Below are 20273 nucleotides of genomic sequence, written 5' to 3' on the forward strand. Positions count from 1 at the left end.
TTAAACCTACTATTGGTTCAGTAATGGATTGCATATACTAAAGTAGTCCTGAAACATCACGCCATTGTCTCTGCACCTCTACATAATTATATTATGCTTAAAGTCTACCACATTTGTTATTTCAACATGAACCACAGGTTGCCCTGAATACTTATTTTTGTTGCATTTTTATTGACCTTACTGCTAGATGTTGGACTTGGGTCCTAATACAGACCAACAGTAACTAGAGTAGTAGTAGATGGACAACCGTTGATTTGATTACTGTATCTGCCTGCCTCCATTGATTCAAAAAAGAAAAAAATCATGCTGATTGCTTGATGTTGTCCTATTCTCCCAGGTTTCACTAAACAACATGTTTATAATTGTAAATCCATGTGTGTACTCTGATATGGATACTGGTCACATTTCACAACACACACTTTTCGTTAAATTGGTACATGATACTGTACCCTGCTTGAATATCCCATTGAATTTTATTTCTGTAATTCTTGCAGTGTGATCTATTTTACATTTTGATTATGTGGGGTAGACATCTCATGTCGCGATTAGATCACGTCCCATATCCCATATGAACAGTTAAAATAGATCAAACATGGGGATTGGATGAGCAAGAAGATGGTACCAGAACTGTCGGACGAAGATGGGTAGGAGGAACACCATAGGGAGTAGCAGGAGAGCTGCAAAAGGTTGGATTTGAGTTATAGCATGGGCCAGTAATGAGCAAGAAGATGGTACCAGAACTGTCGGACGAAGATGGGTAGGAGGAACACCATAGGGAGTAGCAGGAGAGTTGCAAAAGGTTGGATTTGAGTTATAGCATGGGTCAGTAATAATAAAGCTGGTAGGCAGGTAGGTGAAGATGGAGAAACAAGAGAAGGGGTCTTTAACCTCATGTAGTGTTTTTCTTTGCTTGCAAATATAAAAATAGAAAGTAATGACCGGGTTAAAGCAGTGTCAAATCAGAATTTTGATCTTCAGTGGCAAATTTGAATTTGGTTTTTAAGGGCAAGTTTGCAGTTGGCGTGTGTGGAAACAGAGGTAAATATGCAACTTTTCTGGGCTATGATGATGCTGTTTATCATGCCTAAGTGCCTAACAACTTAATATGTATATTGTATACTTGTATATTGACATTTTAGTCTCATATTGTTGTCACTTGATACAGGGATTCACAACATATGCTGAGAGGAGGATTGTTGAGGTTGTGCAAGGGGAGGAGCGGGCAACCTTAAACATGGGGATTGGATGGAGGGGGTTGAACAGGATGATGGAGAGGTTTAAGGATAACATGGAGTTCACCAAGTTGAAGCCGAAGATGGCAGGGATTGACCCTGATGATGTTTACTCTGAAGTGCCCTATGAGAAAGGTTTCCAGTTCCTTTGGAGAATTGAGCGTGAGGTGGGTGGAAGTATGGAACATGGCAACTCTTCTACTCTTCCTTGCAACATTCTTTCAGTAAAATTACTTCAGTATTGGACTAATTTCTAACGTGATGTCTTATGCATGTTGCTTGTATCAGATTGGCAGACCTGCTTTCGACGAGTTTTTAAAGAAGTACATTGCAACCTTCAAGTTCCAATCAATAGATACAGAGACATTTCTTGAATTCCTCAAAACCAATGTACCTGGGATAGAAAACAAAATTGACCTTCACCTGTGGGTTGAGGGGACTGGTATCCCTCCTGATGCCATGGAACCAGATTCAGCTACTTACAAAAAGATCTGCTCCTTAGCTGCAGAATTCAAATCTGGAAAACTTCCAAGTGAAGATGAGGTGGCAAAGTGGAGTGGGCAAGAATGGGAACTTTACATAGAAAATCTACCAGCAGATGTTGAAGCCTCACAGGTATGGGCTCTTATCAAATACCAATGTTATCTCTCATTTATTGGTGTCTGAGAGTTACCCTGGTGCTTATGATGATTCTATTCAGAATATGATGAGTCCCATAGCACGACACTCTTGTTTTTGTAGTTTACGCTGTATAAATGAACCTTGAATCCTGGTCATGTATTTTAGAAGTTTCCTTTGCTATTTATTCTTTCTGAACATCTTATGAACAGTCGTAATAGGCTAGAGCTAAGCATGTCTTTTACAGTTTTCCTCTGTGTTAGAATTATAGGGGAAATCACTGTGACTTTGGTTATCCATACGCGAGATATTTCTCTAGATACAATGGATTTTTATTTGTGGCAAATCCTAATGTTCAATTACTTTTCCAGTTTGATAGATACAATTTCCAAGCTTGGGTTGCAGATATCATCTGTCCTACTTCATATGACTATTGTGATTGATAAAATCTTAGAGAAAGGTACCGTTGAGTACTTAATAGTGCACACGACCATATTGGAGTACTTTACAATTGCAGATAAGGTAATCGGATTGTATCCTGTGTTGTGCAATGTTTATTTTACCTGCCCTCTGCTGTGAACTAAGTATTCAATTTATCACATTGTAACCTATGTCTTTGGTAGACCTCAGCCTCGGATGCTATTTGTCAACTTATCCCCCTTCTTACTCAAGGGGCATTAATCATAGATGGAGATGAACCTACAAACGCTCCAGAACTACCAAAGAAAGCAAAAGCTAAGAAGAAAAGGTCGAAAGAGCCACTTATTGTTCGGATCATGCAGACAAGGGAAGGATTAAAACTAGGAATTAGTTGCCTCAAGTATGGCAGTGCAAAGGTATATCTGCACAAGTTATTATATTTTAACTTCAGGTCAAACACTTTCTCCGCTACTATCCACTGGTGTTTTATTCAGTGTTGCTTTAGTTTTGTAAATTTTTGTGGTGCTTGTATATCTTTGCAAATTGAATTATGCACTACAACGTACCAAGTCCATCTTTACTGCTCAAGAGGTTACTGTCGGTGGCCATGGGATGTTTTCCTCCCTCCATGATCTCTGAAATGTCTCCCGTATTTATAGATTAGCTTTGGAAGATACACGATTGGCCAAGCTTGAGCATGGATGAAAATTCCCAGATGATCGCAAAGATTGTTGTGGTTTGTAATGATGCAATCATTGGCCACTCTGAGCATCAATATGTTGCTACAGGGATGCCCACAAAAGTTGCTCTGGAGGTATAATTTCTTCATGTGATAAAATTTCCTTTCATTTGGGGTGCTGTTATAGTTAAGGTGTTTTTTTACTGTGAAATTATCTTCCATGTAGCTTTGGAGCAGGAAATGTATATCTGCAAAAGGTTAATAGCAATTTATACAACAAAAGAAAATATGATTTGCCCTCATGTTTCAGCACAATGCTTCCATCAGCGCGGCCGTAGAGGCGGAAGCAAGGGGTTGGGCTTCTGTCGGTGTTGGACAGCGCGATGCCAAACGTGCCAGCCACTCTTGCTGCCGTCCGCCTCCCTCTTCCACGATAGGTTCGCCCGCACCGAGCCTAGACGCAGATAGCTCTCGACCGCTGTCGAAGGTGAATCTTATTCTCTTCTGCTCACAGGTTGCGAGGCTTGGGCTGAGAAGTTAATTTAGCTGCTCTTTTGACGTGATGGTACAGTTCAGAGACGGTAATGGAGGAGGCCTCGCCCGAGACGGTGGAGGAGCCACTGCTGGTGAGCGCAACCAGAGGGAAAAAGGTTGAGAGGGCACCAATCTGGCTCATGAGGCAAGCCGAGAGGTACATGAACGCAAGTCCACTTCCATTTTGTGACAGTCTTCTATGTTGGTCTGCTAAGCATTTCTGTAATTAACATTCCAGTGCGTATCTCGAAGGAATGAACTAAATTGTTTAGTAGTATTATATAGTAGTAGTCTCCAAAACCGATTGATAAAGTATTTTAGAAATAGAGGAATTAACCAATATTCTTCATAGCAGTGAACATAAATGCTAAATGTTTGTCGAGTGCTGTGATATGTGTCACTTCATGATCTGTTATATAACGTGCTTTCGAACTGGGCCTTATTGCTTAGGAATATGTCCCATATGGTATTCACTACAAGTTTTAATATTAGATTACAGATATCATACTGTACCCAGAAGTTGCCTTCACATGAGATACAAAGTCTGATTTTATTCTTGACCCAAGAAATGCAAACGCCTTGAGACCAAAGAAGGTTGTCATAAGGTCAAGGAACTAGAAAAGTTATATGTTTTTGTGACAGTATGACCTGAGTTGTCTCTCATAGCTACAATAACTTTTAGGATTAGCATCTCTGATGAGTGATAAAATGTGTCAGTGGTCATTGGTGCTTAACTGAGTTACTGCCTAACATTTTATATATGTATATGCTTTGTGATAGCATTGGACTTTTTTTCCTTATTGGCACAATCGTTTTTGACTTGTTCTGATTTTCTTTTTTTTCTACCGGCTTGCAGTGCCTCAAGATTCTGAAGGTTTCTGTCAACCTGACATGCACCATGGAATGGAGGTTCGCCTTGGTTTGTCCAAGGGACCTATCTGCCCTAGCTTCAGTTGAGGCAGTGAATGTAGTTCTGCGGTTCTGCCGCACGTTGATGCACCTTAGTACAGTACACTCGGGTCAATAAAAGACCACATTAGGATGGTGAAACGATGAAAACTGATGGCTTGCATATGTTCAGAGTGTTATGTTGTAATGAACGCATACTGCGAAGTATCACAGTTGAGCTTTAGGATCTCTGCAGCTGTAGGTGGCTTCTTTCGTACTCGAATTAGAGTTAGCTGTAAATTGCAATTCTTTTGTTATTTTTCTCTAACTTGTACGAGGAAAGCAATCCATAGGAATTTTTAAATATGCAAACAAAATCCATAGGAATATTTGGTGCATGGCTGATTTTTTTCACTAATTATCTAGATCAACTCACTTGTTATTATTGTTGAGTTGATTCTTGATAGCATCACTAAACAATAATATATCCGTGTATAAGTATCCTCCGTTGCAACGCACGGTCATATACCTAGTATAAAAGATAAATATAGATGATGTTGCTCGACATAGTGCCGACCTCCTACGCCCGACGGCGAAGCGGCGAACGCTCCCAAACAGCCGAAGCAAAGGGAGTAGGCGAATCGCAGGGCCACGCCCGGCACGGCACGCTTCCCACCCCCCACCACGGCCCCACTCCCCCACGCACCGCGCGCCCGCCGCTGCGCCCCCACGCCTTTTAGCCGTCGGTCCACAGCACCGCGCCCGCCTTTTCACCCCGCTCGATCGATCGGCACCCGCGCATCGCGTCGGCATTCTCTCCAGCCGCTACTCCCTCCCTGCCTCTCCACGATCTCGCGAACCCTGCTAGATCCTTGACTCGCCATGTCCAACCCCTGGGGCGGCATCGTTGGTGCCGGCGCGTGGGCGCTGGACGCGGAGCGCGCTGAGGAGGAGGAGCGCGACGCAGCCGCGGCCCCCGTCCCCGCCCCCGCCCCCGCCGCGGGCTTCCCCAGCCTCCGCGAGGCCACAGCGGGCGCCGCCGGCAAGTCCAAGAAGAAGAACAAAGGAACAACGCTCTCGCTCTCGGAGTTCGCCGGGTTCGGCCCGGGGCGGCGGCAAGCGCCGGCGCCGCCGGAGCCCAGGGGCCTCACCACGGCGGAGATGATGATGCTGCCCACGGCCCCCAGGGAGCGGTCCGCGGACGAGCTCGACCGGCCCCGCGGCCTGGGCGGCGGCTTCCGCTCCTACGGCTCCGGAGACCGTGGCGGCGGGTTTGACGACGACGGCCGCCGGGGGCCGCCCGGCAGGGGCTCGGATCTCGACATGCCCTCCCGCGCCGACGAGGACCGCGACTGGTCCATGAGCAAGAAGTCGTTCACGCCCTCTCCCGCCGACTCCGGCTCGCGGAGCCGGTACGGTGGCCTCGGGAGTGGCGCGCCCGCGTCCGTCGGCCGCGCTGACGACGATGGCGACTGGTCGCGCGGGAAGAAGCCGCTGCCATCAGGCCCGTCGCGCTACCCGAGCCTCGGCTCCGCGGGCGGCGGCTTCCGCGACTCGCCCGTCTCGACCGACTCCTCCGACCGCTGGTCCCGTGCCGCGCCGAGCAATGACGAGCGTGAGAGGCCTCGCATCGTGCTTGATCCGCCCAAACGTGACGCCTCGGCCACCCCTACCCCTCCTGCTGAGGCAGGACGCAGCCGGCCGAGCCCATTTGGAGCCGCGAGGCCACGGGAGGACGTGCTGGCCGATAAGGGGCTGGACTGGAAAAAGATGGAAACTGAGATTGATCAGAAGAGGACTAGCCGACCCACTAGCTCGCAGTCGAGTAGGACAGAGAGTGCTCAACCATCACGTCCTGGGAGCCCCGGGTCACAGATATCAGCCACCGGTAGTGAAGCCGCACCCACGGCGCGGCCGAAGGTTAATCCTTTTGGTGAAGCAAAGCCAAGGGAGGTGATTCTGCAAGAGAAAGGGAAGGACTGGAGGAAGATTGACCAAGAGCTGGAGCATCGCCAGATTGATAGGTATGCCATGTATTGATCTGAACCGACTCTCACAAAGCATGCACCATTAGTATTCGCCTGTGGATTCAATACCGAAATAAAGACTAGTAATGTTGCATGTTCGAATATTTGGTTTCATTTTGTGGTATTTAGCTAGGACATTTTTCTAGCGCTGCTAGTACCCATCTTGTTGCTTCAAAACACAAGTTATTTTACTATATTATTCATTTTTCTTTCAAAAATTATGTCTGTTTGTCCGTCAAAATCGCTCTACAATGTCCTAGTAGGAGAGTAGGAATGCGTTAAGTTTTTTTGCTTGTACAACTGCTTATTTCTAGTGCGTAAAAATATGGAGCAATGATAGATGATGGAGCAGATTTCCTGGATTGACTGAGAAATGGCATAGTGCTGTGGGCTTCCATAACTGTGATGCGGTTATTATAATAGCTGTATATACTCCTTTTGAAGATATTGTATTGTGACGCTGGCATTTGTTACATATTTCTCCTTGAGCTTCTAATGTTAATTAGACACCCAACCAGTATCGGTTGGGGCTGAATGTTCATTTCTTCTTTTCAGCCAATAAAATATGTAGCAAACCTGCCAGCATATGTTAAGTATTGCTGCTAGCTGAATTTGATCTATTTTGTCTTTTAGTGTCATTTTTGTTTTCATGATGGCTTAATCTGAATGAATATGCGCATATACTAAATACTGCAGCATTAGGGTTTCATTTTGTTTAACACCATTTTACTCGACTGTTCTGTTTTCCCTTTAATAATGCTTTACCAGTCACTTGTTAAGTTGGCAGTACATATATCATCTTTCTATTTTTAGGTTTAGCAATCCCATGAATTTTGCTGGTGAGATAATAAATACTGTAAACTTCATTTTTCAGTCCTATGTTGTAAGGTTACTGTGTTTCCCATATAATGTTCCGATTTTAACACGAACTCATACTGAAATGTGTTTTATCTTCTGTTGAACCTGAGTTAGGCTTTGCTTGGATGTAACCCATCCAGTTGCTATAGCTGATATTTGGTCTTATAATGATAAGACTGGGGCTATGCCCTTTTGCTCTAACACATCCTGTTTGAAAATTGTATCATGTAGTAACAAAAACTTTAGGATAGACAAACACTGAATCACAAATGTTTTACTATGGAAGTTCTCAAGTCTACTTTATTCATTCACTAAAAAGGCATCAGAATGTATTTACCTTGTCATTTCTGCTTTTTATCTTTTGGAGAACACATTGCTCCCCTGGCACTGCCTGTGTCCTGAGTTCCAGACCTTATTAAGATTGGCGTTATGAGGGTCTTGAGTAATTTCTACATTCCTTAAAAAAAAACTAAACATCAACTGCAGTATGCACTAATGAATCATGAGAGCTGTACTAAAGATAATATTTCCCTTCATGGCTTCATTTAGATACTAAGGTCCATTGCTTTTCTTTTGGACAGCTATGCATATTTTCACTTCCGTTGTTTGAATAATCTATCAATTGGTTGCAAAGTCCGATGCTTCGGTGCTGGGAAGAATCAATAACTCAATCTGTGCATAGCCTGTCACAAGGGTGAACTGATTTTGTTATGAGGTTACGTTGTCTAAAAACATGGAATTTGCTCAACTCATATTAAGCAGTCCTTCAAAGAACTCAGCCTAGTTAGTTGTCTATTTTTGGCCGATCCACTTATTTCATTGTTGTAGCATGCTTTGCTGAATTACGAATCTGTTATTTTTTATTTAAATTACATATATGCTTATCTGACAACCATTTACATTTTTTGCTATATCATATGAATAATTTCCAACTGAGCGTGACATGGAAATTGGTATTTCAGACCAAAGACAAATGAAGAGAACGTGTTGAAAGAAGAGATTAACCTACTTAAGGTGGAACTAGACGAAAGTGAAGGCAAGATAAGTGATGAGGATGCAAAAGCCATGTCTGAGAAAATAACTCAAATGGAAGAGCAGCTGGAACTTCTTAGAACTGCGATGGATGACAAGATCAGATTTTTGCAAAGACCTGGTTCTGGAGCAGGCAGGGTTATAGCATCGCCACCTACTAATTTTGTAGATGAACCCCAAATAAAAGAGTCCATGGAAAGGCCACGAGCACACAGCAGCACAGAGCAATATACAAAACCAACTGAAGAAAGATGGGGGTTTCAGGGGAGCAGAGATAGAGGCTCTTTTGGTGGCAACAGAATTTCAGAGAGGTATGCTAATTTCTTGTGCTTGTTTTGTTATGAGTTTTTGGTTCGAACCGAAACAAACTGAAGTTTACTATGGTTCTCGCAAACTTTAGACATGAACATAGATTTAATTGGGTAGTCCTTGATTTTGATTGTTTGTTAATTGTGATTATCATTTAATACCGTAACCTTAGCACACGTTCTTCCCCACGTTATGTCCTTCTAGGATTTTGAGGTGTGAGGTTACCGCTCATTGTAGTATTGTACCCATACATTTTGTTATTTACATCCCTTACTGAACTTGGCCATGGGAATGCTGTTGTTTGTATATAAAGTATGATATCTCCATTTGCAGGTCGTCCGCAGGACAGAGGTGGTGAGACTATAGGGGTCAGATTTTTTTTTGCCATCGTTTCTTCGAAACTGCAGAAGAATAAGTTATGTTCCTCTTGCTACTTGACTCCCATTTTGTTTGGCTTGGAAGAATGGAGAGCATCGTGGGCAATACAGATTACATTGCACGAACCTGTTAATTACCACCTTTATATGGTGTTTTTCTTCCATTTCCTCTTTTTTTGTGTGTGCGTAATTTTTCTTTTGCCCTCCTCTTCCATGTCAAAACAGGTGCTTTGAGCCTTTCATACATAGGCTAGCTATTGCTATTGATTCCTGCATAACTATGCTTTAACATTCTTTGCCAATGTTTTGTTTAAAAAGGCGGTAGATTAGACCGTATCTCTTCATACTATATTGAGGAATCGATTCGTGGGCTCAGATACCGAAGGAAGCCACATGGCCTGGATGCATGACTGCATGGTATTGTGCTACCGTACAATCGTGTACCGTTGGCATGGTTTCCTTGCTACCGTACAATCGTCTATTGATTCGTGTATGCACACTGCAATCGAGAGCTCGGGAAGCCTACGATTGAGCGAAGATGTGAAAGCAAATGTGTTGAGCGCCATATTGAGCGGCCGGACGGTCCGGCCCTGAGGTCAGACGGTCCGCGCATGCGCAGAGCAGTTTAGGGTTCCGAGTTTTGTGCTATGTTTGTTGGCTAGATTTGTGGAATTAACCCGGAATCTAGTCGTGTAAAGGGTCCAGTCCCCCTCCTCTATATAAAGAGAGGTCTACGGCCGATTTGGAATCAACAATCGAATCAATACAACTTCTATTCGCATTTATTTCCAGTACAATTAGGAGTAGTTCTAGTCTAGTTCTAGTTTAGCCTCTTAATCCCCAAATTCTTCGCCTCTCTTCGACTCTACGCCGATTAGAGGAGTCTAGGTCGGCCGGCCCGAGCCTAAGACAACCCCTGGGATCTCTCCTCCCCGACGGGGTCCCTCCCGGGAGCGAGATCCAGGCGCCGCCGGTGATCTTCCGCCGCCCCTGCGCACGCGTGGACCGTCCGGCCCCAGGGCACGGACCGTCCGGCCCCAGGGCAGAGACCGTCCGGCTGTCAGGCAGGAAACCCTAGCCCTCGCGCCAGGTCGCGGACCGTCCGGCCCCAGGCCGCGGACCGTCCGCGCCTGACCAGAGAGCACCGCCGCCGGTTCTTCTTGAGTATTTGGCGCTCCAAAAAAGCGTCAACATACTTTTTGGCGACTCCGCTGGGAACATACATATCTAAGCTCATCAAATCGGCCCTCAATGGCCGGTTCAAGGGATAGCTCTGATATTTCTCCAAGCAACATCATAGAGCCGACTTGGGAAACCTTGCTGGCTGACGAGCAGCTCCAGTTCGAGGAGCACAAGGAGCGGATGATCCAGGACGCGAAAGCAAAGTTCTTGGCCAACTTCAAAGTGGACAGGAACAACAAGGTCGTCCGACATCGGGCGACGGATCCGGCTTCGCTCCAACCCACGCCAGATATCCCCAATGTAAGTAATACCAACGATCTGCAGTCTCTTAGAAATTATGTAGAAGATCAGCGTGAACAAATGCAGAACATCATAGGGGGTATGCAAAGCGATCTTAAGAGACTAGTACGTGCATTTGATAAATCTAGTATCACAAATTTTCCTTCGCACGAGGTTGAGTTAGGAGGTAACACGTGTAACACATCGGCTACAGGTTGTCACGACCAGTCACAACCCCTTTATGGGATGCCGATGGACACATACCCTGAGCAACCGCAAATCGGCAGCAAATCAGCCGATATGCGCATGCCCGGACCGTACGCACGTGAGCGCGGACCGTCCGGACCAACAACAGTCGGGCCGATTTTTAATGAGTTACCTAGATATGCGCCCGAACCACCACACACGACACAGAATCTAAACTACCCAGTCGGACCGTCCGCGTACAACGACGGACGGTCCGCACATAATCACGGACGGTCCGGGCCAATGTCCAGACAGTCCGCGCATGAGTCTTTTGAGGAGGATTATTACCTGAATCCTCGCCCGTCCCAGCAACACTTCCCATCACACTATGCAATGCACCAGCCCATTAATTCAGGATCCAGAGCCCAGGAAAGCTTTCCGGCCCCACCTAGAAGGCCGGAAAGAAACGATCAGACCTATGAGCCATATAGGGCAAATAGAAATGCACCACGTAACTCAAACCAATGGGGGAAAGACAACATGCTAATATCCAGCCAACCCCACTTATGTTTGACTAGAGAGCCGGTGGTCTCGCACCGGCTGCCATTGATATAGTAAGGGAAGAAATAGCCGGGGCGTTCCGAGATAAGCTCGAAGTAAGCATGGTTCCTGGGGGGCAATCATATCGGAAACCTTATGACAACCGATTTGATCACCACCCATACCCACAGGGAACCAGGATACCCGAATTCACAAAAATTTCGGGTGATCAAGGAAAGAACACACGTGAACACATAGGCCAATTTTTAGCACAATTAGGAGAGTTGGCTGACACAGAGGTATTTCGTGTACGTTTATTTTCGTTATCTTTAACAGGAACTGCGTTTGCATGGTACGCCACTTTACCTCCTCATTCCATTTCATCATGGGGGATTTAGAACAAAAATTTCATGATCATTTTTTCTCCGGTGACTATGAGTTGGATTTGGTAGACTTAGTGTCATTACGATAAGAAAAAGATGAATCGGTTAATGATTACATCCGGAGATTCCGAGATACAAGAAACCGATGCTTTCAAATTCATTTAGCAGAAAAACAGCTAGCAGGATTAGCCTTTAATGGTTTACGATATTATTTAAAAGAAAGATTAGAAGGCATCCAATTTTTTACGCTAGCACAGTTACACCAAAGAGCTTTGGCTTGCGAAAGCCGGAGCAAAGAAACTGCTAAAACAATGTGTCACAACGTACATATAGTAGAATGCGACCAAAGTAGCTCGGATGACGAATCAGCGGAAGTGTATGCTGCTGAAATGGTTTGGCCAAAACAGGCCAAATCTTCGGCTTGTCCCTCCTTGCAGCCGGTTCAAAAGAAACGGCAAGAGGAGGTTAAGTTTACGTTTAATGTCGGTAAGTGTGATAAAATATTTGACGAGTTACTCAAAAATGGCAATATTAAAATAAATCACACTGTTCCATCCGCCGACGAGCTAAAACGTCGTGCGTACTGTAAGTGGCATAACTCATTTTCTCATGCCACTAATGATTGTAATGTATTTCGGCGACAGATTCAATCGGCCATTAATGAAGGACGATTGAAATTTCAGGAAATGCAGGTGGATACAGAGCCCTTTCCGATGAACATGATTGACTTCGAGGGCAAGAAAGTCCTAGTTCGGCCAAACACAGCCGATAAAGACAAAGACAAAGAGACAATCATCGACAATGCTAAGGAGGCCGATGGGGATCATAAAGTTTCTTGCAGGAAAGTGGTGGCCGAGAAGACTCCCGATGGAGGGGAGACCCTAAAGGTGACCATCACAGCCTCCAGTACTGGGGGGCAAGCGCAGACAGGGAGACAGATGCAGGAACCCGTGCTGCGTATCCCGGACGGTCCGACACGTAGGCGCGGACGGTCCGGGACCCCACCGGACGGTCCGGAGTGCTCCGGCGGACGGTCCGGCCGTACTCAGGATTCACAACGTCCACGTACTTTCAAACCACGACGACCAGAGATAGGTAGGTGGAAAACAAATACATTCAAGGCAGCTGGTCGGTTGGTTAAAGCCGGCCCAACTTTTGATCAATTATTGTCTAAATACGTAAAAAAGAAGGTCGGCCCCAGTGACCGGCCAGCAAAGCGACCCCGCTCACCCATTCATGAGCAGCGTCAGGTCAGGCCGATTGGACCACCCCACCAATCGGAAGAAATGAAAGGTCATACTGTACAAGTGAGACCTAACGTACCTGCATGGACACCTCCACCTCCATATCCACCTATGCCATATCCATACACATATTTACCTTCGCCATATGTCCCAAATCAAATGTGGGGCATGCCACCATATCCATTTGGGATGCCACAGTACCCCGCCTGGGGGGCACCCCAAACATCTGTTTTTGACAGGTTGACGCCACCAGTACAAGACCGATTGAGCACTGCTCAATCCGGTCACCAGGCACAAACCCAACAGGATTGCCGGACTACTCGGCCTTCTAGGCCGACCAATCCGGCAGGGGGGCATATGCCTGCAGCAACTCAAAAAACAACAAAAAAAGGACATCATCAAAATAGGCACTGCAGATGTTGTCATACAAGAAGATAATAAAGGGCCGATGATTTTCGGCGAATCGGCCAACACAACCGAAAAGGATACGGCTACCATCAAAACAGCCGATCCAAAATACTCCATGCCCCGATGGTGCCCAGCGGGATTGACACGATCCCAAAAGAGAAAATTACAGCGCTTAAGAGCAAAGGAGAGCCAGGAGAAGGAGGCGGAAAAGACATTTAATGACACACATCCACTATACCCGCCACCGCAAAAGAAATGGAGGCCGAAGGCCGTTGAGAAAAAACAAACGGCCACAGAAATAGAAAGTCAATCTGCACCAGGCGCGGACCGTCCGACCCCTGCGCGCGGACCGTCCGCCGTTCACCAGGAAGTCTCTGGACAACCTGCACCAGGCGCGGACCGTCCGCCGTTCACCAGGAAGCCTCCAACGACACGACAACATCAATGGAAGAGGACGACCTGCTGGGAGAAGACCTGGTCGACTACGAGGCTTCTCCAGAACGCCCAGGTATGGATGTAAATATTATTACATTTTCTGCCGATTGTACTATTATCGGCGACGATAAACCTGTTGTTGCCCAGTTTGATTTTGGTCCTAAAGAAGCCGCCTTTACTAAACCAAAAGAATCGGTAAATCATTTAAAGCCGCTCTTCGTGCGCGGCCACATTGATGGGATACCGATTGCTAAGATGTTGGTAGATGGAGGGGCGGCTGTAAATCTAATGCCTTATTCATTATACAGAAAATTAGGTAAACAAGATGACGAACTTGTCAAGACCAACATGACCCTCAGCGGTGTTGGAACTGATAGTTCGATCAAAGCCAGGGGAGTCACGTCCGTTGAATTAACCATCGGAACTAAGACCCTTGCTGCTGCATTCTTCGTCGCTGATGTAGAAGGAAATTACAGTTTAATCCTAGGCAGAGATTGGATTCACGCCAATCAATGTATACCTTCTACATTACATCAAATGCTGATACAATGGGTAGGCGATGACATAGAACAAGTACATATTGATGTATCGGCCTGCATCGCTGTGGCCGATGCCCCTGTACTCTGGACTTATGAGACTGCTACATGTCTCACAGGAGTAGACTTTTCTGATTATCAATTCATAAGTATAGATAAGAAAGGTTTCATTCCTGTAATGCTAGAGCCGATGGAGAATCGACTAAATCCTAAATAAAGTTAAATGATGAATACACACAAAGTTCATGAGTCTTTGGTCACGGACAGTTCGTCCGCCAAGGCCGGATGGTCTGGTCTTTCACAAAAGAGTTCGGACTTTAAGACCGAACATCTACCACAGCGAAAAGACAGTATTACGGATGATCCGGTCCCCGAGACCGGAAAGTCCGCCATCACACAAAGATCATTTGATTCCTCTGTGGGGGACATGATAGAGGAATTCAGAGATCTTGATAAACTAGGACAGGGGTTTACATCGGTCGATCCTTTGGAGGAGATTGACATAGGAGATGGTAAAACTCCAAGGCCGACTTTTGTAAACAAGACCCTGAAGACCGATTCTAGAAATGAGATGATCGGTCTATTGAAGGAATATTCAGATTGCTTTGCTTGGAATTATACTGAGATGCCTGGATTAAGCCGAGAGATTGTAGAGCATCGGCTGCCTATTAAATCTGGTTTCAGACCTTTCAAGCAAAGAGCTAGAACATTTCGTTCGGATCTTCTCCCACGCATCAAGGACGAAATCCACCAGCTGCTAGAAGCTGATTTTATCAGACCTTGCAGATACGCAGAGTGGGTCTCCAATATTGTGCCGGTGGAGAAGAAGGAGGCAGGTAAACTTAGAGTATGCATTGATTTTCGCAATTTAAATAGAGCAACTCCTAAAGACGAATATCCCATGCCCATAGCCGGCACATTAATCAATAATGCATCAGGAAATAGAACTATTAGCTTCCTTGATGGTAATGCCGGATATAATCAGATTTTCATGGCCGAAGAAGACGTGTCTAAAACGGCCTTTATATGTCCAGGCTTCATTGGTTTATTTGAGTGGGTTGTCATGACATTTGGTCTGAAAAATGCTGGTGCTACTTATCAGAGGGCTATGAATTTGATCTTCCATGAATTGTTAGGAAACACTATGGAAGTTTACATTGATGATATTGTAGTCAAATCGGCTGAGTTTAGTTCTCATATAGCTGATTTGCGCAAGGCCTTTGATAAAATGCGTCAGTATGGTTTGAAAATGAACCCACGTAAATGTGCTTTTGGAGTGTCGGCTGGTAAGTTTTTAGGATTTGTCATACATGAACGTGGTATAGAGATAGACCCTGACCGAATCAAGTCTATTCGGAATGTGGGGCCTCCGACCTGTAAAGTCGAGGTACAGAGGTTCCTCGGCAAGGTGAATTATTTACGAAGGTTTATTTCTAACCTAGCCGGGAAGATTGATGTGTTTACCCCTATTCTTCGGCTTAAGAATGATGCCGAATTCTCTTGGGGGACAGAACAGCAAGAAGCATTTGACCTCATCAAAAAATACTTATCTTCGGCTCCTATATTAAAAGCACCACAAGCAGGAGTGCCATTTCGATTATCCATTGCAGCTGAGGATAAGGTCATTGGGGCTGTTCTGACACAAGAAACTGAGGGGAAGGAGCATGTGGTAGCATATCTAAGCCGAAGGTTGGTGGATGCTGAAACAAGGTACACTTTTATTGAAAAGTTATGCTTATGCTTGTTTTACGCATGCACCAAATGTAGATGTTATTTACTATCTAGTCATTGCACTGTTTCTGGTCAAGCCGATGTGATCAAATACATGTTGCATAACCCAATTATGAGTGGTAGAATTGGTAAGTGGGCTTATGCACTAATAGAATATGACTTGGCCTACGAACCATTGAAATCTATGAAAGGCCAAGTCGTAGCGGATTTCATTATAGAACATCGGGTTAATGATATTCATGAGCTAGACATATCATACCTCACTATTACTCCTTGAACTTTATATTTTGATGGATCGGTTTGCAATGAAGGGCAAGGAATTGGCATTGTACTTGTTTCACCAAGTAATGTCTCCTTTGACTTCTCTAGCCGATTGAAAACTTATTGCACTAATAATCAAGCTGAATATGAGTCCCTCCTATTCGGTTTAGAACTTTTAAATGGTATGGGAGTAAGACATGTGATGGTATTTGGTGATTCTCAGCTGGTTGTCCAACAAGTGTTAGAAGAATATCAATGTTTTGATGGTACTCTAAATAGTTACCTTGAGAAATGTTGGAGCATAATCCATTCTTTTGACGAATTCAGTATTCGGCATATCTCTAGAGTTGAGAATCATAGAGCTAATGATTTGGCACAAGATGCATCAGGTTATCGGATAAAGAGAGGGAAGTTTCACAAAGATGAAAATCTGATAACCAGTGCAAAGCCAAATTCCCAGGTCGCGGACCGTCCGGGGTTACCAGAAATGTTCTTTTCATTAATTCGGCTGACAATGAAGCCGATGCAAGTGATCGGAGGACACCTATACTTAATTATTTACGAAATCCCAATATCAGGACAGATAAGAACATTCGGCGAACAGCTTTCAAGTATGTTTTGATGAGTGATGAACTTTACCGCCGAACAGTCAATGACATCCTGCTTAAGTGCTTGGGCCCAGATGACGCTATATTAGCCATGGCCGAAGTACATGAGGGAATTTGTGGTACTCATCAATCAGCTCCAAAGATGAAGTGGTTGTTGCGAAGGTCTGGTTTTTATTGGCCTAGTATGATAGCTGATTGTTTCAAGTACTACAAGGGTTGCCAAGTGTGTCAAAAATTCGGCGACCTACAGTTGGTCCCTGCAGCCGAATTACATCCTATCATCAAACCTTGGCCGTTCAGAGGATGGGGATTAGACTTTATTGGAGAAATTCACCTTCATCATCAAAGGGGCATCGGTTTGTGTTAGTTGCCACTGACTACTTCACCAAATGGACTGAAGCCGTTGCTCTAAAGAACATGACACACAAGGAGGTAATTGAGTTTATAACTGAGCATATCATTCATAGATTCGGCATTCCCCAGACCTTAACTACAGATCAAGGTACTTCTTTTATGTCAAAGGAGGTACGTGAATTTGCTGAATTATACAGAATTAAGATGCTTAATTCATCTCCATATTATGCTCAGACCAATGGTCAGGCCGAGTCTAGCAATAGGACATTGATTAATTTGATAAAAAAGAAAATATCTGATAATCCTAAACATTGGCATAAGATTTTGTCTGAGGCTTTATGGGCTCATAGAATATCTAAACATAGGTGTAGGATCTAGGACACCGGCTAGAGGGGGGGTGAATAGACGGTTTTGACTAAAAACAACAATACTAAATAAATTTAATCAATACAACAAGAGGAATAAATTATCTAGTGTCAATAAGTAAACAATGTATGAAAGACAACTACGGAGATTGAATACTTGAAGGACAATAAGCAAAGCACTAATCAATTGCAAGGCAATAAGTAATGCTAGAAGGAATAGACACCGAAATTTATCCCGTGGTATCGGTGATTTGCCGATCACCCCTAATCCACGTTGAGGTGGACTTCAAGCTCTCACTTGCTCCTCTATCAAGACACGACTTGATCTTTGAGCCAAGTGGACAAGAAATCACTCAATACCTCGATTCCACTAATGTCACCTTTGCCGCTCTGGCGAGGTAGGCGCGAACCCCTCACAATCCACACCACGGCTTCTCCACAATCTTCTTGGAGAGCTCGACAGAGACAATCACCCGAGCCGTCTAGGAGGCGGCAACCTCCAAGAGTAACAAGCCAACGACGCTTGCTCGGTGTACCACCTAGTGCCTCAAGAATCACCAAATGATGCAAATGCACTAGGAACCCTCAATCTCTCACTAGAATGCAATCTCAAGCAAAGAGTGTGAGAGAGTGAGTTGGAGGATCACAAATGAGCTCAATGTGTGCAAGGAATGGCCAAGAGAGGTCTCTCACACGAGCTACCCTTCTATTTATAGTCCCCCATCTAAAACCAACCGTTATGTGCAAAAGGGGGCAGTTCTGCGCACACGCGGACCGTCCGCGCCCTAGGGCCGGACGGTCCGCCGTACAAATAACGGCTATAATGACCGTTTGAAACATGTCAGAGCTGACTCAAAAGGTGGGTCCGGACAGTCCGCCCTTCAAGCCCGGACCGTCCGCGACCTGGCAGAATGAAACACCCGAGTCTCGGATCAAAAGAGGTTAACACACGCGGACCGTCCGGCTATAAATCCCGAACGGTCCGCGACCTGAGACAGTACTGTCCGGACTGGTCCCCCGGACAGTCCGTAGTACAAATCTATAAAAACACACAGTCCCTGTCCAAAAACGAGTTTGACACTTGCGGACCGTCCGCCCCTCACAGGCGGACCGTCCGCCTATAATTCAGGGACTGGTCCGAAGCCACCCTTCTCTGGTCATGACTGCGGACGGTCCGGCCCTAAAGTCCGGACGGTCCGCAGTGCAATAGAACAAAGTGTCCACACAAATGGTCAGACTTCGGACCCCTCTGGAGGATCGCGGACGGTCCGCCCCCAAGGGCCGGACAGTCCGCGCGACCAAGACTTCGCAATTTTCAAACATGCTTTTGAATGAACTTTTAACTCACGAAATGAGAAGCGTCGTTAGTCCTCATGCAAATGCAACTACTTGATGCTCTATGAGGCACTAAGTTTTACACAGATCTGAGTCATTGACCCCTCTTAATAGTACGGCTATCTAGCCTACTAATCCGGTCAGGTATCTTCTCTAAACTCCTCAAGACCGGCAAAAGTGAAACCTATATTATACCTTTCCCTTCATCTGATCCACAACCAATGCATATGATTCTTCAACATTTCCTGTTCTATGTGGTCCAACCCTGCATTCTTATTTCTCCAAGAATCATTAGTCCACAAGCAGTTGTCATTAATTACCAAAACATTACCAAAGGGGCCTAGATGATTCACAATCTCCCCCTTTTTGGTAATTGATGACAACACCACATAGTATATTAAAGAGAAGTTTAGTTTCTCCAAATCTCTCTCATACCTAAGGTATAAGATAGATCTTGGAGATGAGTTTCATAAGACTTATCTTGATTTGAAGTTCTGTCCGAGAGATAGATAAATCCCAATGAAAACTCAATATTTAGGAAAGGCTCCCCCTAAGTGTGTGCAGGATTATTTGAAGCTGAAGATATAACACACATAATATATTGGAGTTTGATGGAGACTTTCCTACAATCATGGTTATCGAGGCATACAGGAGATGATCCGTAGAGTGAGCGCAGCAATTATAATCACACCTCGATTAACCACACACAGAGTAATTTGAACTAAAACATAGTTCATCCCACAGAATATTACAGATAATAGTCCACAGACATACGACATAGAGTTAACAGATCAAATCAGTTCCAAATGCGTAAGACATAAACTAATGCAAGCGTCATGAAAAGGTAAAATGCATATGCATGGTCTTAATGTCCACATAAAACCACCAACTCCCCCTGAAGGAGACGCCAGACAACAACTTCTCATCACTTCTCTCCCCCTTTGGCATCAATTGCCACAAAGGAGAGGTCTCACTGATCACTTGGCGGAGGATGCATGTTGTAGTAGTGAGTGCTGAAGGTGTCAAACAGGGAGGAGAACTGGCCAAAGTCCTGCTGGAGCTGCTGCTGCCTCTGACTAATATCATGCAAGTTGTCATTTGTAGAAAGATTGTCAAATTGACTGGAGAGAGCACCCATGTTATCTTGAAAACTCTGTTGCATATTATTCAGCCTGGACATGATGGGATCAGTGACATTAGTGTGAATTTGATCACGAAACTCAGAAAATTCAGAGTTGAGTGCATCCCAGTTACTGTCAAAGCGAGACTGCATGTCATCGAGACGGTGATCCACATGTGTCATCAGGCCCTCAAAGCGAGTATCAATATGAGTCTCAAGCCCTTGCTGCAGATTGTGAAAATAAGGATCAAAGTATCCTGGAGCAGGCTCCCAATAGTGCTGAGGCTGAGGAGGAGGTGGAGGAGGAGGCATCTGCTGGCCCTCAACATTAG

At 45.0% G+C, this 20273-nt stretch overlaps 2 protein-coding genes across 2 annotated transcripts; both read left to right on the forward strand.

Annotated features, from left to right (window-relative positions):
- The first annotated feature begins 1090 nt into the window (after positions 1-1090).
- LOC103627377 (leucine aminopeptidase) lies at positions 1091-3035 on the forward strand. The gene is made up of 5 exons (XM_008647667.2): positions 1091-1399; positions 1521-1892; positions 2256-2372; positions 2474-2686; positions 2930-3035. Exons 1-5 carry the CDS (start codon positions 1106-1108, stop codon positions 2963-2965), a joined length of 1032 nt encoding a protein of 343 aa, XP_008645889.2. The 5' UTR covers positions 1091-1105; the 3' UTR covers positions 2966-3035.
- Positions 3036-5786: 2751 nt separating this feature from the next.
- Positions 5787-9137, forward strand: LOC100191989 (uncharacterized). Its single transcript, NM_001137413.1, has 3 exons — positions 5787-6395; positions 8219-8599; positions 8931-9137. Exons 1-3 carry the CDS (start codon positions 6142-6144, stop codon positions 8953-8955), a joined length of 660 nt encoding a protein of 219 aa, NP_001130885.1. The 5' UTR covers positions 5787-6141; the 3' UTR covers positions 8956-9137.
- The last annotated feature ends 11136 nt before the right edge of the window (positions 9138-20273 follow it).

Source organism: Zea mays, chromosome 5 (assembly GCF_902167145.1).
Source record: "Zea mays cultivar B73 chromosome 5, Zm-B73-REFERENCE-NAM-5.0, whole genome shotgun sequence".
NCBI lineage: Eukaryota > Viridiplantae > Streptophyta > Magnoliopsida > Poales > Poaceae > Zea > Zea mays.